The 27,049-nt window shown below is 38.8% G+C and overlaps 1 protein-coding gene across 6 annotated transcripts in view; it reads left to right on the top strand.

Annotated features, from left to right (window-relative positions):
- The window catches only part of gbf1 (golgi brefeldin A resistant guanine nucleotide exchange factor 1), a 214,604-nt gene that overhangs the window by 177,843 nt on the left and 9,712 nt on the right, over positions 1-27,049 (top strand). For 4 of the 6 annotated variants that reach the window (XM_069885597.1, XM_069885594.1, XM_069885598.1 and 1 more), the window contains 14 exons: positions 1,026-1,090; positions 2,153-2,276; positions 4,076-4,147; positions 4,565-4,659; positions 6,660-6,813; positions 7,340-7,565; positions 14,853-15,013; positions 16,522-16,765; positions 17,287-17,489; positions 20,008-20,158; positions 22,923-23,053; positions 23,162-23,263; positions 24,123-24,236; positions 26,511-26,688. In XM_069885597.1, the coding sequence (XP_069741698.1) occupies positions 1,026-1,090; positions 2,153-2,276; positions 4,076-4,147; positions 4,565-4,659; positions 6,660-6,813; positions 7,340-7,565; positions 14,853-15,013; positions 16,522-16,765; positions 17,287-17,489; positions 20,008-20,158; positions 22,923-23,053; positions 23,162-23,263; positions 24,123-24,236; positions 26,511-26,688 (2,020 nt within the window). The remainder of the gene's footprint in view (positions 1-1,025; positions 1,091-2,152; positions 2,277-4,075; positions 4,148-4,564; positions 4,660-6,659; positions 6,814-7,339; positions 7,566-14,852; positions 15,014-16,521; positions 16,766-17,286; positions 17,490-20,007; positions 20,159-22,922; positions 23,054-23,161; positions 23,264-24,122; positions 24,237-26,510; positions 26,689-27,049) is intronic. The other 2 variants (XM_069885595.1, XM_069885596.1) reach the window with 2 other exon arrangements.

The following is a 27,049-nucleotide window of genomic DNA, read 5'->3' on the forward strand; positions in this document are numbered from 1 at the left end:
CATTTCACTACCTCCTTATTTATACCTAATGCCTCCATCTTTTTTCCTAACCTCCTGTGGGGAACTTTGTCAAAATCTTTGCTAAAGTCTAAATAGACAACATCCACAGCTTTCCCTTCATCAACCTTTTTTGTAACCCCCTCGAAAAACTCAATCAGGTTTGTCAAGCATGATCTACCCCTGACAAAACCAAGCTGAACTCAAAGATGATTTCAGATTTGCTGTATCATGTAGGAAGTTGGAAAAAAATTAAATGAACTTTTATTGAATTTAGCAAGTTTAATGACATTATAACGCTGACACATTGCTTTGGTTCAACTGACCTAAAAATATTTTGTTGCTGAATTTTTTTGTACTCAGCAATATGATGCCTCTTGTGTCCATGTCCAACAATTGTTGTCCAGCATTGATGGATTCTACTGACCCTGATCCCATTTATCTTTAGTCACAAGGTCCAGGTGAAAGCTTTAACCGTGCTCATCAATGATTGCCCCAAGATCAGCAGGGAAGATATCCAAGTGTAAATGGAGAAAATTAATTTTCAATGTCATGGTTTTGGATCAAAATATGACAGAAAATCCCAAAAATAGGTTAGATCAAAAGATGTTCATGACAGGAAAACTTTCAGGTGATTTTCGTGATCAACAGCTCAAAATCCATAAAATGCACCCAAAAGTGTTCAGGAAATAAAATCTTCGTTGTCCAGTATAATTGGTGCGTCATGGAAAATTTTATCTCGCATGCAGCTGACACCATAAAGATGTATTTGCAAGCAAACTTTGTATTTCCAGCAAGGCAGGTGTACAATATACCAAATCAATTTGCACTTTTTAAACATTTTTTGACAACAATTATTTTGGTATCAGAATTTTGCTCTTATTAGTATCTATATACCCATTTGATAATTGCATTGTTACATAGTTTGAAACAAACAAAATCAGCATAACTCTCTCTAACTTGAGTTTTGAAAGTACTTAAACCAATGGTGATTTTGACTGTTAGCAAGTAAATCTTTCTTTGTGCAGGGAGAAGACTTTGTGGAACCCAATGGGAAAATTTCACTCCAGCGGGAAGAAACGCCTTTAAATCGGTAGGAAGCATGCTTACATTGTTTTCTGAAGAGGTTTTTCTGATGTTAGATAACAATTCATTCTGATGTTAGACCTCCACTGCATTGTAAATTTGGGAAATATCTCTGTGTCTATTTAGCACGATATTTCTCTTGTGGAATTGAGACAATGTACTTTTCAGGTTTAAGTTTTTTTTTAAAAGGTAGAAGAGATTTGGTCATGGAATGGCAAGAGTGGCATATGTTATATTTTAGAGATACAGGCCTTTCCAGTCTGCAAATAGCACTGCTCACTTACTTGCAACATCCATGTACATTATTCAGGAAGGAAGTCAGGAAAGGAATTAAGGAAGATGGGTTAAGATGAGGAGGAGTGGATAGTGAATGAGAAGATGAGGTCAGGGAACTGGAAGAGAAAAATTATAGATGATGACTGGAGGTAAAACAGATAAGACATTTGGATGATTACTGGTGTAAAATTGCTAACTCTGGCCATAATCCAATGTTTCATCACAACACATAGCCTTATTCCATCCAGTCATTATTTTCCCCATCTCTTGTACTTTACTGACCAATCTTGCTAAAATGCACATATTTGTAATGTCATTTTGAGACGATGGGAGAATTTATCAGAATTCATAACCCTGGAGGTGGAGAAAGGAGTTCCTTTTGTGTGGGGCAAGAGTCACAGGAAAATTGATAATTTCCATCATAGTTCTTCAGGAACATGTAAATTCTTTCCTGGCTATCAGTAGTGCAGCAGCTTTGTATGAATTGATGGAAGAAAACAAGTGGGCCAAACATTAAGCTTGTCTCGTAGTTTCAAATTTCTGTTTCAAATCAGTAATTTCTTCCAATCTCATTACAAATGAGAAAAAGTTTTGTTTTACTTAGCTTCAGGATTGTAGTTCAAAAATTTTCAGTGTTTAATAATATTGACTGATTATAAACATCGAGCACAATTTCAACAACAACTTTATATTTTTGTACTTGATGGTACAACAACATTTATTGCTTAGAGTCTAAAATTTCTTGCAGTTTTTTTGAATCTGAAAGTGCAAATTGTTCTATTTTTGAATACAGTGGTGAATCTACTGTCCTGAGTTTTGTTAGTTGGCTCACACTCAGTGGCAATGAACAGTCTGGTCTCAGGGGGCCCTCAATGGAGAATGAAGAGGTCAAGGAAGCAGCTCTGGAATGCATCAAGGTAAATGAAAGTTGATGCTGTTTAACTTACTGGAAGATGCTTTCTTTGCAAGAAGCTTAATATTTGTTACACTTTTATAGTTTCTAATGTATTGAACGTCACTTATCCTTTAAGAAAGGATCTGAAGAAATGAAAATAAAATTGTACTTTTTAAAATTAGTCTGTGCAGAATTGCTGCATTGCATTCTTTCAGAACATTGCCATTTTCCATTTTGTTCTTTTTTTTTGTTTTACTTGTTGTTTAATATTTCTCAATACCTTTTAATAGAATAGAAGCAATTTGTCTATTCTAGCCATTCTCAACCTTTTTTTGGCTGTGGCCCCCATAGGACTCTGCTCATAATTTATAGGCCCCCCTTCCCTGTGAACCAGTGCAAGTTTGGTTTCTTCCCTACTTTTCTCCTACTGACTACATAAAAAAACAGTAAAAATTGTTGTTATGTGTGGTTAAAAGAAACAAGACTTTCACTCAGATGCACTTTGACTCCTCAACAATAAACTCAATCAGGACTCCTGATTTTTCACTTTATATTGATTTTTCTTCTGCACAGTCAGTTTGCTTACATTTCTTTATTTGTTTACATGTGTATGTTGTGTACAGTTTTTTTTTACACTACCCATAAGGGGAGGGGGGTGGTGCGTAGGGCCCTGTTGAGAATAGCTGGTCTCTACTGATTAAAAAAAATTCTTAGAAAGCATGATTTGATAGCAGCATTTAATGATTATCTAAATCAGTCACAACAATAACACCTGCCACAATTCTGCTGTTCTTCCATAGAATCTATCAGCCAGAAACCCTCTCTCCATGCTTTTGGGTTTGAAGGGCGACCGACTCACATCATGTCCTTCTAAATTCTTTTACCTTGATTATGCTGCAAAGAATATTGATCTCATTTCCATTTGTTTTACTTTTTTTAAATCTAGGCTGTAGCATTTCTTGGAAATCTGATGGTATCCTGTCCTTACATCTTCATGAGATTTGCAGTGGTTTAATTATTTCTTAAATGATTTTGTATTACAATAAAATCCCTGGTATCCAGCACCTTTGGGGATTGGTAGATGTTGGATAAGTGTATTTTCCGGTTGCTTGAGGCTTACTCTTAAAATGCCTAACTAATGACACCTGTGTTAAGAATAAACAGTTTAAAAGACAAAAATACTATAATTACACTGAACAAATGTCATTTGCATGAATATAGAAACCTTAAAGCATTTTACTTTATTTTATTCAGTCACATTCTTTGAAAACCTTTAACTGTTGTTGCTGCATCTACATGTTCTCTCTCTCCACGGAGCTGCCTGAAAGATGAACAACAACATTATAGATAATTAAATTCCTTCTCCAGATTTATAGATAAAGCCTCTGACTGGGGCGACACTTACAAAGCAGGGATAAGGGGACACTTTAAGAGAGTCACCCCAATGGCGAGCAGCATCAACCAGCTCTTCATTCTGTGCATAACTTTATTCAAACAGCTGCTGTGAGCAAAGCACGACCAAGGCACTCGCCTGGCTGAATATTTACTCCCGTCTTATTACTTCAGAGAACATTCTTTTACTTTCACAATTTTTACCTTGTGTGTTTTTACCTATTATTTTATTGTTAATTTTTAAAATTTATTTTTGACGATTTATTTTGCCGTTTGCTTGAATTCTGGATACCAGGGGTTTTACTGTATTTAACAGTGTTCTTGTAATTTTCATTTAAACATTTATTAATTTAATTATTGCTTAATGACATGTGGTTACCTCCATCCCCATGAGTTATAACATCTTTTTTTTAATTTTTTTTATTCCAGCAATGTGACCCTGAAAAGCTGATTACTGAGAGCAAATTCCTTCAGTTGGAATCTCTCCAAGAACTGATGAAGGTTCGATGAATATAAAGTAAACAATCCAAATGGAAAATCTCATGCTTTTGTCATTGATTGTGTTGGCCATAGCTATTGTGTCGAACTGTTGATTTGGCATATTCTGTTAAGACCTGAGATGTGATGAAGCAAATCCAGGTGCTTGTGGACACTCCTGGAAAACATTGGAGGACATTGGAAGAATCTGCTAAGTTAACCAAACATTGGGTCAATTTCTCATCAGTTTGTGTGTGTATTTATCTCAAATTACAACCCACATGAAACTATCACACATAATTTCCTCAAAAAGCTGTTGGGTTGGTGGTACTGAACTCTTTGGACCAGTTTTTTGTGTTTCTTATTTGGGACTTTGCCAGGTTGCTTTACTTGGAGCAGTTTCCCTTTAAAACAATTGTATTTAACCTGTAATTTCATTAGGCCCTCATTTCTGTGACACCAGACGAGGATACCTACGACGAGGAAGACGCAGCTTTTTGCCTGGAAACGCTGCTCCGGATAGTTCTGGAAAACAGGTACAAAGAAATGCTGAAGACACTTCATGAACAATAGTGATCACTCTCAAAGGACGAAGGGAGATTTCTTGGCAATACCTCATGGTTCAGGCAGCATGCATGGAGGGATGTCACCGAGTCAGTGACATTTTTTAATCAGACTGAAAATGGGGAGATCAAGCAGGGAAGGTTTGTGATGGGTTGGAGACCGATTGTCAGATTGAATGACGCAAGCGATGGTGTCAGCTGAGAGAGCATGGTAAAAATCATGGAGGAGAGAGGGCAGTGAAGGATTCTTTTTAGATGATCTCCGGGTGATGTAAAAATAAGAGGCAATTAATCAGAACAGATTGGAGGAGGAGAAATAAATCTCTCTGAGATGCAAAGTAAAAGAACAGGATTCTGCAGATGCTGGAAATCTGAAATAAAAGCAGGCTACGCTGTAAATACTCAGCAGGTCAGACAGCATCCGTGATATGAGAAATAGCATCAACATTGCAGTTTGATTACTCTTCAACAGAACTGACCAACTCTTTCACAATTTGGAAAAACCAATGATCTGAAATTGTTACATTTGGTGTTTCAGCCTCTGGTCTGTACTATTCTTCTGTTTTAACTTTAGTTTATTGGAACAGCATGACAGAACAAGATGGAGTCAGAATGAGAGTGAGGTGGAAAAGCGATAGCCAATTTTAAGTTCAAAGCAATCCTTGCGGACTGATCAGAAATGGCACGAAAAGGGAAGGATGGGACAGAAATGAATTGGTTCAAGTGTGAGCAGAGTGGAAGTTGGCAGCAAAAGATGACGACATATTTGAATTCTGTATGAGAACAGAAAGGAGCGGCAATATGTTGATCAAATAGAGGAGAAGGAGGAGCTCTAAGACTAAAGCAAGTGGGCCGTTTGACATGGAGGAAGTGTGGTTTGAAATGTACATTTTGAGAGATTGGTTGTCCATGATGAAAATGAAAGCATTGGCCAGGAAACTAGGACATCTCAAATATGGGAACAATCAAGTTGGGAAGGATGAAGTAACTCCTTGGAGCACTAACATCTGACATGATGGGTGTACCAGCGCAGTGTTACTTGTGAATCTTAGGGAGGAAATAGAAACAGGTTGTGCATACTTTGGGGATTGGAAGCTGTGAAGGGGGATCTCGAGAGGAAATGAGGTTGTGACCGTCTGGGAAACAGTGCCCTGGTGTTCAGTCATGGGGCCATAAAACAGAGAGAGGATGAGGAGGTATCAAGGTGCTTGCAGTCAATCTCTGCAAAGATTGTCAGGAGGTCATTTTGCCAAAGAACAACTGCATTACCCTTGTCAGCAGGTTGTTCAAGAGTGTTCCTTTTGTTCTTCTTGGTGAGCATAGTATTGCTATTTTGGAATAGTAGGTAAAGTGAGGACAGGGGAGAGATAGGAGGTGGGAGCAGTGGTTAGTTAGAGTGAGTAAAAAAAAGAGATGACATTGTCAACCAGAGGTTTGTAACTAATCAATTCTACAATAAGAGGGAAAAAGGAGAGGTTAACATTGATTGGGAATGCTGGAAAAAGGCCCACCATAAGTGATAAAGAGACAAGCCCAAAAACTGGGTGTGGAGGCAAAAGCAGCCGAAGATTAACTCTGTGTCTTATTCGGCATGGAATTTATTGAGGTGGAGAAATGGGAGAATTAAGTTGTTTTCCAGCCTGTTGTTTTTATTGCTTTTGACATAGCTGAGTCGGTCAGACTCTACATTGGAGAGCTAACACCCACGAGAGCTACATGCCATTTGGAATTTTAAAACCTGGTATTGAATCCCAGCAAGAAGACCACGCTACTGCACCAATGATTCAGTGATCCTCCAAGTAATCAAACTGATGTTAACCAAGTTGCTAAAAAGCCACTAATGACAATTTTTGTGCTGTGCTACTGCCTATGGCGACAGTCTCAGAGCAGAAACTCATCTACTTTCATGGATTACTTAAGTAACCTCCAGCTATTTTTAAAAAAAATCTGATGTTTTTTTTTCTTCGTACCAGAGACCGCGTGTCCTGCGTCTGGCAAACTGTAAGAGACCATCTCTACCATTTGACTGTTCATGCCGTAGAACAATGCTTCCTTGTTGAAAGAGCGGTTGTAGGTCTTTTGAGGTTGGCAATACGGTTGCTACGCAGAGAGGAGATCAGTTCACAGGTATGAGGAAATGCAGAACCAATCTTAATAAAGGCCATTTTTTAAACCTATACCTAAATCCAACATGCATATCTTAATTTTCTTTGCAATGTGTAGCTGCAGAGTTTTTCATCACAAAAGGAGACCATTTCCTTGTTTAATTTCTTTAATGATGTTCCATTTACTTTTATTATATTGTGGGTAGAATCCAAGAAGTAAATTGATAAATATGGCGTTCAAATCTGTCATTTGGCCCAGAGCATTGTTTCAGACAATGCTGTTTAAACAGTTAAATGGTTGAGATAAAACCAATGGATTCGCCAGTGAGATCTGGTGCAATGTCAATTTTTTTTTTGTTAAGTATAATTTACTTAAAAAAAGCATTATTGTAAACTTAACGCTGGTGGTTGCTCAACATTATTCAGTGGGGCTTCTTTCATTGACTTGCCTTGATGCATTTGTAAATGGACAGTTGTTATTGCAGTGTGTGCTTGAATGAAATTACATGAATTATTTTTTCTTCAGAATATTCTGATTTATTTTTCAGGTGCTTCTCTCCTTGCGAGTTCTACTCATGATGAAACCAATTGTCTTATCGAGAGTGAGCCGACAAATTGCTTATGGCTTGCACGAGCTGCTGAAGACTAATGCGGCCAACATTCACTCGAGTGATGACTGGTGTACCTTGTTTACCCTCCTAGAATGTATTGGCGCAGGTGTCAAACCTCCACCTGCTCTGCAGATGGCATCTGGAGCTGATAATCAGGATGCAGGTTAATATCTAGTATTACTAAGAAAGCCCAATAATGTTATGTAAAATGAAGCTTCATCCCTAACAAGCAGCTGGTGTTTGCTTTATTTCAGTTAGTTGTTGAGGCCGAAACAGATGCAGAGAGATAGTGGAGAAGGAATCAAACTGAAAAAATAGGACATCAGATAAAATTTGACAAAATGGGATCTTATTAATTAGTGTTATAAAATATTCTGTGAGGTCTCATTGATCTAACATGGGTTTCATTAATGACTGAGTGCAGTGAACGTTACTGATTATTAGGAATGCTGAACATGAGCTGAGCTTATTGCTGTAATTAAAAATTGGCAAATCTAATGCATTGATAGGATAAACTAATTAATTATGTTTTTTAAAAAAAGGGAATTGTTATTTTTGAGGGAAATTTGAGTGATAAGGGAGCAAAGCCTTAATGATCTTTACATTTTTTGTAGAAGTAAAATTACAATTAATTAGAATTTATTGTGGCTAAATGTATATTTGTGAAAGATATTCTGTTGTAGTAGAGAATTGATGGTGTATTTGAGAAATAGAAAACATCTTTTAAATACAAATAATTTAAGAAAGGTATTATAATAGGAAGTATCTAAACCTCCAAAATTCCTCACAAATGTAATTTCTTTGTTTAACATCACAGTTGTCATATCCTCAGACATATTCATGTGCAGGGTGAGCTGGTCTCTGAGATTTGAACCTACTAAGTGAAAGAAATGAACAAGTGACCCAGGATATTTGAACATTCATTTCAAGAAAATTAATTAGTCGTACAGCACGGTAACAGGCCCTTTCGGCTCACAAGCCCAATTACTCCCAATTTGACCTATAACCCCCTGATGGATTTTGAACGGTGAGAAGAAACAGGAGCACATGAAGGAATCCCATGACGATACAGGGAGAATGTACAAAACACTTACAGATAATGCAGGATTCTAACCCCAGTCCCATTCGCTGACGCTATAATAGCATAACACTAATCGTGACACCCTTTTTCACTTTTTTTGGGAGAAGACTCGCTTCTGTCTGGTCATTTTTTTCCTATGGCCAAGATTGTATCAAAATGGGATGAGTAACTGCAGGACATGGAGAGCTTTGGATCTCAAAAATCAGATGTAGTTTGTGAACCTGTACGAGGAGGTCTAGTTAGTTATTCAGTGAATGGTGATATATTATGAGTCAAACATGTAGCAGGTTAAGATGTATGGGTCTTTGTCCATTCACACTTGGATTTGAAGAACTAACAGCATTGGGTTGATTTATATTTCTGAAAGTGGTCAATTTTAATGGAGTAAGTATGTGAGTTTGGTTTTTTTTTTGATCAGCTGAGTTTTAACTTGGTACAAAGTTCCCAGAATGATTGGTAGCAACACAAAAACTAAAAGTGTAGAAAAGATGCTTAAGGCAGTCATTCTTAACCTTTTTCCGGCTCTGCTTTCCCCCCCCCCGCGGACTCTGTTCAAAGTTTATGGGGCCCCCTTTCCTGTGAAGCAGTCAAGTTTTGGTTTCTTTTGTACTTCTTTCCTACTGACTACTGTACATTAAAAAGTATTTTTGTTACATGAAAAGAAAACACAGCTTTTACATAAATGTGGTATGCCCCCCCCCCCCACCCCGGGGGGGGGGGGTCCTAGGGCCTCGTTGGGAATAAGTAAAATACAAAAATCTCCAGACACAGTCTTCGAAGTTAAAACAGCAATGCTGGAGAAACTCAGCAGGTCAAGCAGTGTCCTTCGCCATATAAAAATACCTAAATGTCGTTTCAGACTTCAGCCCTTCATCAAGGGATGGAAACATGTCAGCAGGTGTTCGAACAAAAGACTTGAGGGGGGGGGGGAGGTGTGGCAGCAAAGGCTGGAGGTGATAGGTAGAGAAGGGAGGGAAGAGACAACAGTGATCAGAGGGAAGAGGGATGGCTAGGTGAATAGAGGAGGGAGGGGGGAGGAGGAAAACAGGTTAGCACAAACCAGAAAAGTCAAAGTTAATGCCATATGCTGGAGAGAGCCCTGATGGAAAATCAGATGTTGTTCTTCCAATTTGTGAGAGTTCTTAGTGGGCTCGTGGATAAGGCCTTGGACAGACATGTGAGAATGGGAGTGGGACTCAGAACTGAAATAGTTTGCTACTGGGAGGTCTCTATCCTTGGTATGGATCGAGACAAGGTGCTCAGTGAAGCGATCTCCCAATCTGCGCCCAGGCTCTCCAATGTAGAGAAGGCCACAGAGAGAGGACTGGATAGAGTAAGTCAGCAAGTGTTGCTTCACTTTAAAAGTCTGTTTGGGGCTCCAGACCGTGGTGAGGAAGGAGGTGGCTCCTCTTGCGGCCACAGGGGAATGTGCCAGGGTTAGGGGGGGTGCAGGGGTCACTCCCTGTCCCCTGCAGGGATTTTATCCCTTCTCTCAATTTCTCTGTCTCCGTTGCATCTGTTCCCAAGATGAGGTCTTCCATTGCAGATCTTCCAAAATGTCAGCCTTCTTCCACAAATGTGGCTTCCCCTCCTCCACCATCAACACCCTCACCCACATCTCCTACATTTCCCACTCTTCTTCCCTGGCCCTCTCTGCTCCCCCTCATCCTCACCTACCACCCCACCAGCTTCCGCATCCAACACATTATCCTCCGGAATTTCTGGCACTTACAACAGGATCCCACTACTAGACACATCTTCCCCTTTCCTCCCCTCTCTGCCTTCCGTAGGGACTGATCCCTCGTGTACTCATCCCTTCCCACCAATCATCTTCCCCTGTGGCAACAGGAGGTGCCACACTTGCACCCACACCTCCTCCCTCACCACAGTCTGGGACCCTAAACAAGCCTTTAAAGTGAAGCAACACTTCACCTGTGTATCCGCAGGACTGATTTACTGCACCCAATGCTCTCTTTGTGGCCTTCTCTACATCGGAGAAACCTGACATAGATTGGGAGATCACTACTCCACCCACATCAGTGACAGGGACCTCCCAGTAGCCAACCATTTCAGTTCTGTGTCACACTCCCATAATCACATGCCTGTCCATGGCCTTGTATACTATCCCACCAATTGGAGGAGCAACACCTGATTTTTCTGTCTGGGCAGTTTCCAGCCAGATGGCATTAATGTCAACTTTTTTGGTTTCTGCTAACCTGCTCCCCTCTTTCCCTCTTCCCCTTTTCAATTCTCTTCCCTCCCTTCCCCTTCTATTCACTGAGCCATCCCTCCCCCACCCCCCCGATCGCTACTGTCCCCTTCCTCTCTTCTCCACATCACTTTTAGCCTTTTGTTTGCCTGCTAATGCTTTTCCATACTTTAATGAAGGACTCTAGTCTGAAACGTCTGTAATATATTTTTGCCTTTGCTATGTAATACTAAATTTCATTAACCGAAAAGTTCTATTCACCAAATTTTTTTTGGCGCTGACATAATGTTGCAAGTTGAAAATAATTTATCACTCAACTTGCTCGTGTAGGGCTTTGACACTCTATTGGTGCCAGTTTGAATCCAATGGTGCTCTCATGTACTGTACAAAGAAAAAGTTGTAATGGCAAAAAGGTCTGCAAATAGCACTATCGATCTCAGTGAAAAGGAAAGGAGGAAGCATTTATGTTTGTTTGGAACAGAAAGTCAAGCTGCTGGTAAACCTGAACTGTGGTGTAAGTGCGAAACGTCTTACAGAAGAGTATGGTGTTGGAACAACCATAATCTTTGACCTGCAGAAATGAAGGATAAACTGTTGAAGTTCTATTCTGAAATTGTTGAACAAAAGTTAATGAAATATTTCTTAAAAAAAAATACTACTTAAAGGTAAAAGGGAAGAACTAGATTGTTTATTGATGAGTGGATCTGACAGCGTTGCAATGAACACGTGCCACCTAATGGTTCGCTAATCGTGAAACAAACAAAGCTCTACCATGATGATCTGAAAATTGAAGGGACTGGTTGAGAAAATTTAAGAAAAGACACGGCATTAAATTGTTAAGATTAGTGGTGAAAAAGCATCTGCTGGTCATGAAGCAGAGGAGAAATTCGATGACAAGTTTTTCAATGCTGATGAAAATCTGATGCCAGATCAAGTCAAGTTATAGACTGGCTACAGCTGATGAGACAGGCCCTACAGGAATTAAAGGATGCCAAAAACAGAATAAGCTGGCTGTGAGAGGCAAAAGCGTGTGTCATCATTGTTTTAAAGGAGTGAATTACTTAACAGTCCGTTATTACACAAACAGAAAGGCATGCGTCACCAGGGATACATGTCTGATTGGTCTAACAAACATTTTGTGCCAGCGGGTCATCCTCGCTGCAGGAAACCTGGATTGGATGACGACTGCAAGAATGTTTTATTCCTTGACAACTGTTCTGCTCATCCTCCAGTTGAAAATCTCATCAAAGATCATGTTCATGTCATGTACATTCTCCAAGTGGCGAACTGTGCCACTCCATAGTTGCGGTCCCCTCTAGGGTCAGGAGTTTACGGGGTGGGGTGGGGGGGGGGGCACAAAGCACTCTGGGAGGCGTGTGACTTCAGAGGCCTGGTGATTGTGATAGTGCGCCAATGGCAATCATTTAATTATTTAAAGTACTGCGAAGATTCCTTTAAACAGTTCCATTGGTTCAGCTCACAGACAACTTCCAGCCATGTGACCAAGGTGTCCTTAGATATAAAAACACTTTCTTGAACAACATGCTGACAGCAATGAACAGAGGGTTGGGTGTGGCAGGTTTCCAAAGGATGCCATTATGCTCCTGCCAATGCTTGGACCAAAGTGATTAAAGACACAGTGGTACGTGCCTGGCACAGTCTCTGACTTGCAACTATGTTCCTTGATGATGGTGATTTTGAACATTTGAAAAGGCTGTTGAGAATTTCTAGAGTCTGGTGCTGTACTTATCTTATTTTGTAAGCAGGGATCACATTGTTTTTTGGTACGTGTTAAATATTATTTCATGCTCAAAAAAGCCTGACATTGATTTTTGTTGTTTAACCGCTGATCGAAGTATTCTGCTGATGCTACTGGGCTCTTTAAAGCCATTGTTCCATTAACTGGAAAAAAAATACCCAATAACCGAAAAATGTCCTATGAGATTGAAAGCTTGATCATGGAGATATAAAATGTATTTTGAAGAAGAGTTTCCAGCTGGTTGGACATTCCTAGAGACTGGAGTCATCGTGGCTGAGCCATGCCTGATGACAGAAGGAGGGTGTGATGTCTCCCATTTTGTTCACATGATTATAGTGATCAAGCTGATGGTGTTCCCCGGCAGGTCATCTGGGGAGAGTTTCAAGTCAAGTTATTGTCATCTGATTGCACAACCACAACCCAATGAAACAGCGTTCTCTGGTCCTCGGTGCAAAATACACAGACACACAACCAGACATAACACACATACAGAAAAACAATGCAGAGAGCAAAACAGAGTTAAAATTTATGAATGAGGACTTTTTATCAGAATAAGTAAACAAGTGTGTTTAATGTTGGTGGAGAAAGAGGAAATGCCTCTGATAGGATGGAGATTAGCACTGCCCATGAGACAGGCCTGTTGCTGATTTCTGTGAGGCTGAATGCTTATTAATCACGCTGCAAGAGTGTGAATAAAGGAAGATGAATGAGGGCAGATGGCAGCAAAACTATGGTGGAACTCAGATGCAGAATACAGCAGTTGCTGGAAATGTAAAAGAAAAAAGTGCTGGAAATGCTCAGCAGTTCAGGGTGTGTCAAGAGACAGAAAAACAGAGTTAATGTTGCAGGTTGATAAATTCATCAGAACGGGCACGTTCAGACACAAGCAGGAAAGTCTTGTGATCTGAAATTGAATTTGATATTTAGTTCCGTGGGCTGTGAGAGTTAAGGCGCTGTTCTACAAGCTTATGCAGTACTTCACAGCAAACCTGTAGCAGATTCAATACAGAGATCAGTTGGAGTGGAATGGAAAATTTGGGTGATGGGAAACAGTGAGCTCAGGATCATCCTTGTCAATCCTTGCAAAGCAGTCACCCAATCCATGTTGGTTTCTCCGCTCTCAGGGAAATTGTATTGTGATCACTGTATCCTGATCATTGCAAAGTGCTGAGGGGATTGAATTGGATAGATACATGGATGGGAGAGGTCTGGAGGGTTATGGAATGGGTCAGGTCAGTGGGACTAGCGAATTGATGTTTCAGCACAGACGAGAAGGGCCATATGGCCTGTTTTCTGTGCTGAAGTTTTCAATGGTTCTAAGATGGGTGGTGAGAGGATGTTTGAACTCTGGCGTATCCGGAAATAAGACAAATGGTTTGAGAAATGGAGGTTGTCCTTTCAAGGCTGAGATGGGGGTAATATCTACTCTCCAACTTGTTGCTTTGAAATTCTCTCCCTCAAAGAGTTCTGGAGGCAGATTTATTAAATATATTTATGCAGAGATTAGAAGATATTTGACCTGCAAAGAAATCAAGGGGGATGATGAGAAAGTGATGGTACAACCAACATTTTTTCACCATGATCTTATTGAATGGAAGAGCCTCTCAGGGAGCTGAGTAGCTTTCTGCTTTTGCTTGTTGTGCTATATTTAAATTGGCAGAAATGCAAATGCAAAAAGTTGCTACCTCATCTGCCTTCTCATTGGTTTACACTCCAGACAGATCAGCATTCATCATTTCTGTTAGACAGCACAATTGGCCTCCACTCTTGTCACAGGTACTCCTCTAAATCCTAAATAATGCTAATTTTCTTCTATTCCTGGTTCAAATTTAAATTCAGACATACAGTACAATAACAGACCCTTCCAGCCCATGAGCCCAAATACCCCCCAGTACAATAACAGACCCTTCCAGCCCATGAGCCAAAATACCCCCAGTACAATAACAGACCCTTCCAGCCCTTGAGCCCAAATACCCCCCAGTACAATAACAGACCCTTCCAGCCCATGAGCCAAAATACCCCCAGTACAATAACAGACCCTTCCAGCCCATGAGCCAAAATACCCCCAGAACAATAACAGACCCTTCCAGCCCATGAGCCCAAATACCCCCTATTAACCTACAATCCCCATATGTTTTGAAGAGTGAGAGGAAGCCAGAACACCTGAAGGAAACCCACACAGACATAGAGAGAACATGCAAACTCCTTACAGACAGCACCAAATAAAAACCCTGGTCATTGGCACTGTTAAAGCATTATGATAACCCTGGTTCTGGTGAAAGTGCTGGATTTGAAATGTTAACTTTGTCTTTCCACTGAGTATCTCCAGTATTTTTTTAATTGTTTCATATTTTCAGCTTTGTCACTGTGATCTTACAGTAATGATTGTGTTTCTTTAAAGGTGCACAATCTGACAGTGAAATTGCATCTTACCATCCTAGTGAAGTTAATTCGGATCGTGGTTATACCTCAGACTCTGAGGTGTATACAGAGCATGGGAAACAGACCAAGGTACACCGTTCCTCCACTGATGTTGACATTGCCAGTAGTGGCTGGCTGGTGGTGAGTTATACAACAATGGACTATACACACTTTGACTTTTTGTTTCCAGGTTCTGAAATAGTCATTTATTGCATAAAGTTTGGAAAATTCAGCCCAATTTGATTATCTGCAGTAAGGACATTTAATTCTCAATAGGTTACAGTAATGACATATGTTTATTCATGACATGGTCACATAGAAGGAGTTTGTTTTTGTATTTCTTTCAAAAGATTTCAGTTTTACTCTGTTTTGCATAGTCCTATTTTCATTTTTCTTTAAACAAATGTGCAGTTATTTTTGCAAGTTATTAATGAATCTATTTTGATATTGCAGATTGTAACAAACCACATTTAAAAATCTTTTTTCTCTCTTGAGATCTTAACCAACTTGCAGTGAAAAGCAAAGCAGTATGATTTGTATTCAAAATCATACTTCTGAATCTTAAGACATTGCTCTTTGATTAAGATGTGATAAGATGCACTGAAATTTTTGCTCGCTCCAGCCACACTGGTTGGTTAGATGTACCAACAATAAATAAAATTACCATCAAGTACCACGAAACAGAGGAAGAGATAATAAAAAAGATAGGTAAATAAATAGCCACAGTTTTTAGTTAGTTTAAAAAAAAAGAATTTTCAATAGGGCAGACTGATCTTTTGGTGATCCCAGAGTAACTTGTGGTTGGATTGTTCGGGGAATCTTGGTTCTATAAAATGAATGTTGTATATATTTTGAAACTGATGAATGATTATGAAAGAATCTTGTTTTATATTAAAATAAGCAAACCCCTGGTATCTGGAATTCAAGCAACTGGCAAAAAAAATCAAGAAAAATCATTTTAAAAATAAAAATAAATAAGAACAAAATAATAAATAAGAAAATACCTGTTTAAAATTGTAAATGTTTTCTGAAGAAACAGATAAACCTTTTGTAAAGATCGGAACAAATATTTAGCCAGTGGAGGGCCTTGGTCATGCTTTACTCGAAGCAGATGTTTGAATAAAGTTGTGCGAAACAGCAATGGCATCGCCCAGAATGAAGAACTGGTTGATGTCCCTCCCCATTGGGTGACTCTCATGAAATGTTGCCCCAGTCAGAGGCTTTATCTATAAACTTGGGGGGAGGGGGGTTTATTATCTATAATGTTATTATTTGTCTTTTAAGCAGCTCTGTGGAGGGGAGGAACCTGCAGATGCAGCAATGGTTAAATGTTTTCAAAGAATGTGACTAAAAATAAAGTAAAATGCTGTAAGGTTTATATATTCGTGCAAGTGAAGTTTGTTCAGTGTAAGGAAAGTATCGTATTTTTGTCTTTTAAATAGTTTATTCTGAATGCAGATGTATTAGCTAGGCATTGTAAAAGTAAGTCTCAAGCAACCAGAAAATACACTTATCTGGCATTTACTAATCTCCATAGGTGCTAGATATAGGGGTTTTACTGTTATAAGAATTCTTCTGTATTATTTCTTGCTCAGCAGTTTTATTTTTCAAAATATTTTTTCTCATCATTTTGATGGTGTTGTTGCCAGGTAGGGAGAGATGAGCTGGGTACCAACAAAACATCTGCCCAAGGCACAAAACAGGGATGCTCTCTTGTCAATCAATACAGTTTAACCTTGGGACAGGATCTGGGCTTCCACGATACTAAATCACTGATCAAGTGTGTGGAGTCACTTTCGTTTATTGTGAGAGATGCTGCCCATGTGACACCAGAAAACTTTGAACTTTGTGTAAAAACAATTCGCATCTTTGTTGAAGCAAATCTCAATGGTGGTAAGTTAACATTTGCAATTCTCATTATTCAGCAAGTTGTGGCATAATAAATTTTAATGTTCTAAGTACCAGTATATCTTACTTTGTATTACAGTTCAACAATAAGTTAGACCTCTTGCATCTTTCACAAAACCACCCAAAGTATAATTTGGCAAGACATTTGATATGAGCTGCATGAAACAAGTTGAGAATGCAGATTTTTAAAATTACATAGCATTATTAAATGAAAATTAATAAAGTTCTGAACTCCATACCCATTATACAGTGTAAACTTCTGCATGTTTTTAAAATGATAAGATAAAAAGCAGTGTCCAAGTGTGTGTATAAACCGATTTATTGTTTAACAAATTGCCTGTATAATTTTTCCGCACTGTTTGAGAGCATGCAAGGTATTCTTGCCCAAGAGTATGTGGCTGAAACAATGGCTAACCATTCTCACAGCTCCCAAGTCATTTCTATTGAAATCTTTACGTGAACATTGGTTGGTTGATTTCAAAATTGATATTTTTGTCATTGGGCAGGGTACAAATCACATGAAAGGAAATCTAAAACATACAAGTTTGACAAGTCAAACCGACTAAAGAAGAAGCAAAAAGAAAAGGAAAGTTCCATGAAAGGATCGAAGACTTTGAGCCATCGGCCATCAAAGTCACAGAGCGATGAAGATGAGGATGACAGTGTCCCAGCAAGTTATCACACTGTGTCATTACAGGTTAGTCAGGATGTAAGTATAGCAGGTCTTTCCCATTCCTCATCTTGTCTCAATAAAGCTGTTCCGTCACTCAACCTATTTTGATTTCTATCCCTACTTTCAGAACTCTGTTCTGACATTTTTTCTGTATGCTTGTTAAATTGACAAAGAGTAACTCAATGAACTTGCTTTTCTCTTTCTGTTCCAATACCTCCCTCCCACAAGAGCGTCAAGACGTGTCTTATTATGGATTAATTTAAATTTCTCACACACCATTTAGAGCATGTCCTGCACAATACTCATGCTCACATTCAGTGGGGCAGCAGTTCCTTTAACATTCTCAAATACGTCTTGCTGGCTGGAATTTGAAACCTATAGTCTCACATTTGTTTTGGGTAATTTGATCATAATTTTCATTAAAGTTGTTTTTATTGATTAAATTTATATCCCCTGATTTTGACTCTCACGCAAAGTGAAATATTTCCTTCAAGTTTATTCAGACATATCAGTTTTATACATTTTAATTGTCTCCCCATAGCCCCTTTTGTTTAAAATGAAATAACCCCAGCTTATCCAACATAAATTCTCATTCAGCATCCTTGTACATCTCCTCGCTGGTACAACGATGTTTTCTGTAATATGGTGAACTGAATGATAGAACTCACTATGCTTTCATGTGTACATAATTCTAGACTAACCTTCCTGTTCTATTATCTGTGCCTTAACCAACGAAGGAAAGTGTTTTGAATGTCTTTTTTAACTATTGTATTGACCTATCTTACCTTTTTAAGGATCAGTGGATACATGCTCCAAAATTCCTGTTTCTCTGCAAATACAAACCCTATTTGTTTTTCTGTTCCCTTACTTTGCTGAATCTTTTCAAATGCATTAACATGCACTTCTCTGGGATTAAGTTCCATTTACCATTTTTCGTACCAATTTGCTGACCATGTACATCTTCCTATACTGTAATTTTTAAAAAATCTTGGTGCCAATTGCTTAAAGATGGTGAGTTTCCACTTCATCTTGAATTTATTTTTTTCCATAGTCAGCACTAAATGTAAGTCTAGTTTTGATTAATTTGATATTGATGTGTTGCCATGCAAAAATTGATTGCGTTTATAATGTACTGTATATTTTGGCGTATAAGTCGACCTTCAGGTAAGTCATGTCCCCATTTTTAGCCTCATTTTCATGGTTTTATCATATCTCGGGCGTATAAGTCAACCCCCCAACCAAAAAAAGTCACATTAATTGAGGTGTTGGACATTGCCGGAAGGTGGTTGTTATCACGGAGCCTCCAGCAAAACAAAGTATGAAGTGGCCAAAAATATCCACCGACTGTGCTACTGTAGACATTCAAGGTAGGTGCGGTTGGTAAGAGATCTATGCCTCAGACGTTGATGGTGACAGTAATTTTGAAGGATTCGAAACGTTTTTTTTCAATAAAAATTTCTTTATAATATACTGGTAGCTTGAAAATTTGTTGTGGGTGGGGTCCCTTTTTGGTGTTTGGGTCGTCTTATTTGCCGAATCTGTGACGAGTGTTTTTTTTTAGTTGAATTTAAAAGGTTTAATTTTTTATATCTGCCATATGTTGATTCCTGACTTTTGAGGGTTTCAAGACTCGACTTGTGCGCCAAAAAATACAGTGTCTAGAATGTGAATTTTTAAAGATCTTCATGTTTTGAAGTGTTATTCGGAAAGTCATGTTACATCAAATTGTACTTGGTTACAGAAGGTTAGTCGCTGTTGTCATAGTTCTAGAATAGTTCCTCAAACTCAGTTTGCAGTTTTCAATGCTAAGCAATGTGCTACAGGATCAGTCTGTTGCAATGTAGCTAATTCTTGCCCCATTTTCCTCTCTAAAGTTTCCAATCTGTATTATTTTAGATCCTTTGTAATAGATTGTAATCTTGAATGATGGAACTGCAAGGAAGTTAGTGACTATTGTACAGGTGAACGTCTTCTGTGCTTTTCGATTGTTCAATGTAATTTATTGAAGTTCCATAGATCTATTGTGTGCACTGTTACATATGAAAGTACGCCAGTGCAATGTTCAAACCTGGGCACTGCACCTGGAAAGATGTTAGAAGACTGCAGCCTATTTACCAGAGTAATATTGGGGCCAAAAAAGTTAATTTATGAAGTTAGCAAAAATAATACAAGGTTTCTAGTCCCATAAATTATGTAAATTAAGAGGGGATTAAATTCATTTATCAATTCTTTTAGCTGGAGGTGTCTAGAAATTAGAGCTGAGCTAATTGCATGATTTCAAGAAGCATAATTTCATGCCCTGGCTGCCTTCCATGGAAGCTTCACAGCTAAGGATCAATTGTTGGTTCAACGTGGATATTTGTTGTGCAAGAGCAGTAAGAATAATGGAACCAAAGTGAGTAAATGGTTAACTAGCCATGGTTTAATTGAATGATGGACCGGTCTTACAGGGATGAATGGCTTCCTGTTGCTTTGGCTTCAAAGAAAATGCTCCAAATTTAAACAGGGTTTGCTTGCAGGATATCTATTTAAGTTGCTGTGTTTCTTGATTCAGCTTCTGGATTTGATGCACACACTCCACACGAGAGCTGCCAACATTTATAACTCATGGGCTGAAGAACAGCGCCACATGGAATCAGGAGGAAAGAGAATTGATGCTGATGCCAGAACATTGTGGTCCAACTGCTGGTGTCCACTATTGCAAGGTGAGTCAAATGTTACAGGATTGTGGGGCTTGGTTCATAAGTTGAGTAGCCTTTGCTCCTCTTTTCAAAGTGGTGAGAAGAAATTATCAATGAAAGAGTTAAGCAGACTCCGTAGAGAAACAGCTACTGTATATTTTGGTAGATGAGGCGACCTTCAGTTAAAACAAGACCCAATTTCAGTCTGAATTTCATGATTGTTGCTCATGTCAGTGGTATAATTGTCTCCCAAGCATACCAGTATCATACAGTCATGTGTTGACTGAGCTGGTGGGCTTGGCTAGTAGGTGGGTGAAGCACCGCCACAAAGCGATTCACAGTTCAGTCTGTTGCTAGCTTCTGTCGTAACCAGTTGCAAAAATTTTTTTATCCACTTGTTATCATGGAGCCACCAGCTAAACGAAGGAAGTATGAAGCAAGTTTTAAGTTAAAAGTCATTGAAATGGCCAAGGAATCTACCAACTGTGCTGCTCCAAGGACATTTAGCATAACTGAGAAGATGGTAAGAGAATGGATAAGGAATGAAGATGTTTTAAGAGAAATGCCAAAGAAATAATGTTCGATGAAAAGAGGAATCACTCGTTGGCCGGAGTTCGAGTGCCCATTCACGTTGCAGAATGGCTACTCGAACAGAAGCAGGATTGCTACATAGTTGCAAGAAATAACATCAGAGCATATGCACTGAAGTGGGCAAGGTCAAACACAGCACAGTAGAGATTTTAAAGGTGCAACCATTTCATGAACAGGAAAAATCTGATAATATAACAAAACAAAAATTGATTTTGTGATCAAAGCAAGGGATAAAGTGAAAGCTGAGACTGAAATAAAATCTTTCAAAAAGTGCGGTATCTCCAGTATAATGAATGGTACGGATGATTTATTGTGGGACACTGACGACAAAGCTGAAGCTGACCTCACTAGATTCAGACTGGGACCCATATGATGAGTGTATTCAGCGAGTTTCTGGGTGTGCCTGCCGAGTTCTTTGCCTCAGACGATGAAGCTAGTGATTTGCAAGGATCTTAAATGTGTGTGATGTTTTTTTGTTTCATTTTACAATTTTTTTATTGGTTTAATACCACATTGGTAATGGATTTTAGTGCAAAATAAAAATTGTGTACACTACAGCAGCTTTTTAAAAAATATACTGGTATCTTAAAAATGTTGTTATAGGGTGGGGTCTGGAAGCAATCACTGGTATTTTGAGTAGAATTTTAAGCTCACTGTTTTTGTATCTATCCTACAGGATGACCCTCTTTTTTTTGGGGGGGGGGAATGTTTTTGGGTGCTTCCGGTGTCATTTGCTGAAATATATGGTGATGTTTCAGGTGAGAGAGCTCTTATAAATAAGTAATAAATAGCTTTTAAGATGCAGAGATACTAAGTGGAGGAAAGAAAGGGGGAAGTCTATGATAGAGGTAGATGAAATGGTGAGGACTTTGTTCTGATCTCCTAGTTTTTCTCTCATCTAGCTGTTAAATGGTCATTGTATAACATAGCTTTTGTGTTGACACAAGATTCACGATGGAACTCCAATAACAAATTTGATCTAAATCAAAATTCATTCATTAAAATGTCTGGTAGCAAATGGATTGGATATACAGGTATTCCCCAACCTACGACCGTAATTGGGACCTAATGATTGATCATATCTTGGAATGGACACAAGTCGGATTTTTGCCCGCACGCATAGAATACCAAAGTCTTAAAGCAAACTTTTTAATCAAATCTTTTTTTCATTGTAGATTTCTGTTATATTTGACAAACTATAATAGGGATACAGGGCCTGTTGGAGCCAAAATATGCGTACTTACTTAGTTAGACGGCATTCTGGGGTTCACAGGCTGGACGCGGCCATCTTGATTCCTGAGCTCATGCGTGAGTCTTCGGTTGGTACATGCGCAGTGGGCTCACATTACTGGAGTATGATTGGTGCATACACAAGAGTTAAGGGGACAAATTCAGTCTAGTCAGAGCACTTAACTCTCGCGCATGTGCCAACTGAACACCAATACGCTAACCTACGGTGCATGCGCCATCCGAACACCAATATGTGATCCCACTGCACATGTACCAACCAAAGTCTCAAGCATATGCACAGGAATCAAAATGGCCAGGCCCAGCAGATGGACCCTGGAACACCGACTAACAAGGTTAGTACGCACATTTTGGCTCTTGCATGCCAAATACAACTTAAATTGTGTAAATTTTATATTTGTTCTTGTATTTAAAAAAATTTGGTCGTATGTGTGGATGGATGTTAAGTCAGGTAGGTTGTAAGTCATGAGTACCTGTACTCAGATCTGTTAAATATGCTGAAGGTGGGATAGTGATAAAGGAAGGATCCTTTTATTAACAATTTATCATACCCTTGAATAGTTGATATCTTTTATGAAAAACAACTGCCTAATCATTTTAAGACTTTTAAAATCGCGGATCAAGTTGCTGTTAGTTTTTCAGAATCCACTTGCGCAGAGTGGAACCAAAAAAAGTTGAAAGTGCCTTGCTGATTGATCACGCTTTTTGATTCCCATGTTATTTATTTAAGATTTTAATGAACCATTACAGTTTCCAGATTTAGAATGGAGAACAACATGGTCTCTCCTTGAATTGCTTACTGTTGGGGGTCTGATGGTATCTCCTTGGAAATATTGCTGAGTTCATTTTGGCAGGAAAACCCCATTGTGGTGCATTGTATAATGAATTTTTAAAAAATGACAGGAGTTTGGGACAGGCCTCATACCTTCTCTGAATATTGTCTCTTCAGGCATTGCTTGGCTTTGTTGCGATGCCAGGCGCCAAGTCAGAATGCAAGCACTTACTTACCTGCAGAGAGCATTACTGGTACATGATCTGCAAACACTGGATGCTTTAGAATGGGAATCCTGCTTTAACAAGGTACAGATATACATCACTTCTGACATATTGATTTTTAAAAATGTTTAAAACAAATTAAATTGAAGCAGTATATTTGCTTAATCATGTCCCTGTGACTTGTTTGTGAAGGTATTGTTTCCATTATTGACTAAGCTTTTGGAGAATATCAGCCCAGCTGATGTTGGAGGGATGGAAGAAACCCGAATGAGAGCTTCAACCTTGCTTTGCAAAGTGAGTTTGTCATCCTTCCTTTGATTAGATTAAGATTTATTGTCAGAGAACATGCATAACATACTTTTTCCTGTGGGCCACACAGAATTACCTTTTATTGGTAATGCAAAAAAAATTGTACATATGTAACCAAATAAACTGTAGAGAGAATGATAACAGAAATCAATAAAGTGCAAAGTAAGAGTCCTTAAATGAGTCCCTGATTGAGTTTGTCATTGAGGAGTCTGATGGTGGAGGGGGAGCAGCTATTCCTGAACCTGGTGGCACGAGTCTTGTGGCCCCTAGACCTCTTTCCTGATGGAGGCAAGAACAGTGTATGCTGGGGTATGGATCCTGGATGATTGCTGCTGCTCTTTGATAGCATTGTTCCCTGAAAATATTCTTGTTGGGGGGGAGGGGTTGGGTTTTACCTGTGATATTCTGGACTTTGTCCACTCACTTTTACAGGGGTATTGGTGTCCCCATACCAGACTGCAATGCAGCCAGTCAGCACATTTTCCACCATACAACTGTAGAAATTTGCCGGGGTTTCTGATATCGTAACAAGCCTCAGCAAACTCCTGAGGAAGTAGAGGCACTGATAAGAGGGATTCAGCCATCTGGCCAGGGCTCTGTTGTATAGTTAGAACTTGGGCTGCACATTTATGATCATGTGTTTTTCTGCACTGTAAGGGATTAACAGTGTGTTTTAATTTCTTGTTGGTGCTGGGCTTTAGTTGACAACTTCCATAAAGTAAGCATTCTCAAAGGATTTAAACATCAGTTGGCACCAGACCTGTTATTTCTCCAAGGGGACTTTGGACAATTATATTTTTGGACTTGATAACATTTACTTATGTAATCTTCATCCCACCTGAAGGTTTTCCTCCAACATTTGTCTCCATTGCTGTCTTTACCAACATTTGCTGCGCTCTGGTTAACTATCCTGGACTTCATGGACAAGTATATGCATGCAGGATCCAGTGATTTACTGGTAGGAAAATCTGTCAAATTTTTGCAGCATGTTACCAAAACATTTCATTTAAAAGAAAAATCGATACATTTTGGTTTCAAGATTCCTTTATTGTCATGTAATAGTATAAAATAAGTCTCGTCCACCACCCTGTCGCATCAATCCTTATCAATGGGAATTGAGGGGAGGAAATGTTCTCCCCATTTCTGGTGCCTTGTGCTGCTCCTCTGCTCTCAGTGCTGTCTCCGCTCTCCTGGGCCACACCACTACAGACATTGCAGCAGTGCTGTCACTTTAAAAGAAATTGTTTCTTGATCTTAATTTTTTAGCATCTTTTATTCACTATCAAGATTTTCATGCTCCCTCATCTGAATCATTCATAATTGCACCACCATTGATAATGGCATCTCCTGCCAATCACTCTCTCGGTTGCAAGTCAATGTCATATTTTGCTTGCTTGTGCTTCAGTGAAATAGTTTTTCTCTCTCTCTTCAGAAGAGGTGCTGTATAATTTTTATAATGCTATTGCATATTTTATGATTAATAGAATAGTAGTAAGTGCATGCTCCAAACTTATCTCTTTATGATTGCAATTTGTAGCAGAAAACTTTCTTTTAACTCTTCATTTCTTGTCTGTTAACCACCTTTTGATGTAAGTGGACTGGATTCTTAAAGGAAGCCTCAAAATTTGGTCTTTTTTTAACAAAAGGTTAAAAGTTATTGAAAATATTAGCTAGCATAATTTCAGGGTCAAATGATGGAATTGTGTCGGCAGAAATATATCAAGTTAGTCCCCTTGTGGTGATCTCTTTTGACCTTGGTGCAAAAGTTCCTGCCTTGGCTTCAGTTTGATTTTAGCTGTTGTCTTTCTTCACATGTGAGTTTATTCCAGCTGCCATGGTTTCCTCCCACCTCCTAAAGTTATGGTGTTAGGTTAATGGAGGAAATAAAGAGAGGGGGATTGGAATAGAATTGTTACCTTGGGGGCTGACATGAACCAAATGGGTTGAATGGCTTCCTTCTGCGTCATAAACTAAAATCAGTTTGCTTTGGCTTGAAATTTGACAGGTATCTTAAAGCATCAATTGGAAACCATTTAACATCTCTCTTTGTCTGATCTGCATTACTGTCACTGATGTTCCCAGTACATTTGGCCAGAAATCTCAGAATACCTCATGGGTCATGTGATATTTGCTCTGTTCCAATATTTAACAATTACTTATATATACACAAGCTGAAGAACTGGTTATTGTCCATATATCCTGGTTAGCTTCCAGGACCACTTGTGTCAAGTGGCTGCAATCTGCATCCACAAGCACCTAGCAGCTATTTCTTGAAGAGAAACCACCTCCGTTTACATTGTGATTTTAATGCAGATTACTGCTTCAATGTATAATTAAAAGACTAGTTCCATGATAACAATGTAGAATGCAATGGAAGCAGTTTAAATGTTGGTCTTCTACGAGTCCTACAATAACCATGCACCTTTTCATCGTGTTTCTCTGTTCCCTAACAGACATTGAAAATAGTATGGCAGATTAACGACCTTGCTCAATTTCTGTTTTGGTTTGCTTGAGGCTGATTACAAGCCTGTGCCATGATAGTCCATATAATTATTTGATACATTTAGACCACTGCAGCTGAGATCACAAGCACAGTCTCATAGCCTCATGCAGATTAAAAAATTACAAATACTCTTTGTCTCTGATACTACTATATATTAATTTTGAAAAGGAGAAACTAATGTACAGCTAGTAAGACTTCATGAGTCTTACTGAATGGAGCATGAATGTTATTGTCATCTGTACTGGGTTGCAGTGAAAAGCTTTCTTTTGCATGTCATTCTAAGGCTGAGAGTTGCCACACTTCAGCACCAGTTTTAAAAAATAAGAAAAGAAAAAAGGTCCCTGAAGAGATAGTGAATGCTCAAGAATTATGCCACCTCCTGCCTCTACTACATGTTCCTGCACAAAGTTCAATTTTATGGGTTAATTTCTCTGCTAGGTTCTGTTGGACGACCATTGAATGCTGTATATTGCATGCTCCAAACTTGTTGATTCATAAAATTAAAGCAGTAATATTAGTTTTCCATTGCATTCATAGACCCAGCAATGAGAATCTTTCTGTACTTATCTGTACAAATAGAACAATGTTACTGGAATTTGTCCGTAAACTGTAGTTCACTCAACCTGCTACAATGTATGTACATATCTGTCAAGTGAGAAAAACTAAATTCCAGCTACTAGTGTAGAATTTGCTAACAAAAATTTTGTTTGCACATTTATTTCCTTCCAGTTGGAAGCAATTCCAGAATCACTGAAGAATATGCTCCTGGTTATGGATACAGCTGGCATTTTCCACTGTGCTGAGTCGAGGACTGGTTATTCCCAGCTTTGGGAGATTACATGGGAAAGAATAGATTGTTTCTTGCCTCGACTGAAGGACGAACTATTTAAACAGACAGTTATTCAAGGTGAAAACTTCCTTTCCATGTTTGACTCTTGAATTTAATGTCCCTTTTGCATTAAACAAGCATATTCCTTAATTGAGGAATTTATGTTCAGCATAGACATTTCTCTAAATATTTAAGTGACAAAAAGTTTACATCAAGTAGCCAGCTTTTTCAACATTCACTCTAAAATGGACGGATTTGTACCAGTAAAAGTATGTTGGCTTGAAATGGCACAGCCCTAAAGTGAAATCTATTCCAATTTTGTTCCTGACAATTTCTGCCATAATTTCCTGAGAAACATGGAAGAATCTGTGTACTCTTTTTAATTTTTAAAAAGTTAAAGCATCAAACTATTATTTATGCTAATTACATACAGCTTTAA

The sequence above is a fragment of the Narcine bancroftii genome, chromosome 6, assembly GCF_036971445.1.
Source record: "Narcine bancroftii isolate sNarBan1 chromosome 6, sNarBan1.hap1, whole genome shotgun sequence".
Taxonomy (NCBI): Eukaryota; Metazoa; Chordata; class Chondrichthyes; order Torpediniformes; family Narcinidae; genus Narcine; species Narcine bancroftii.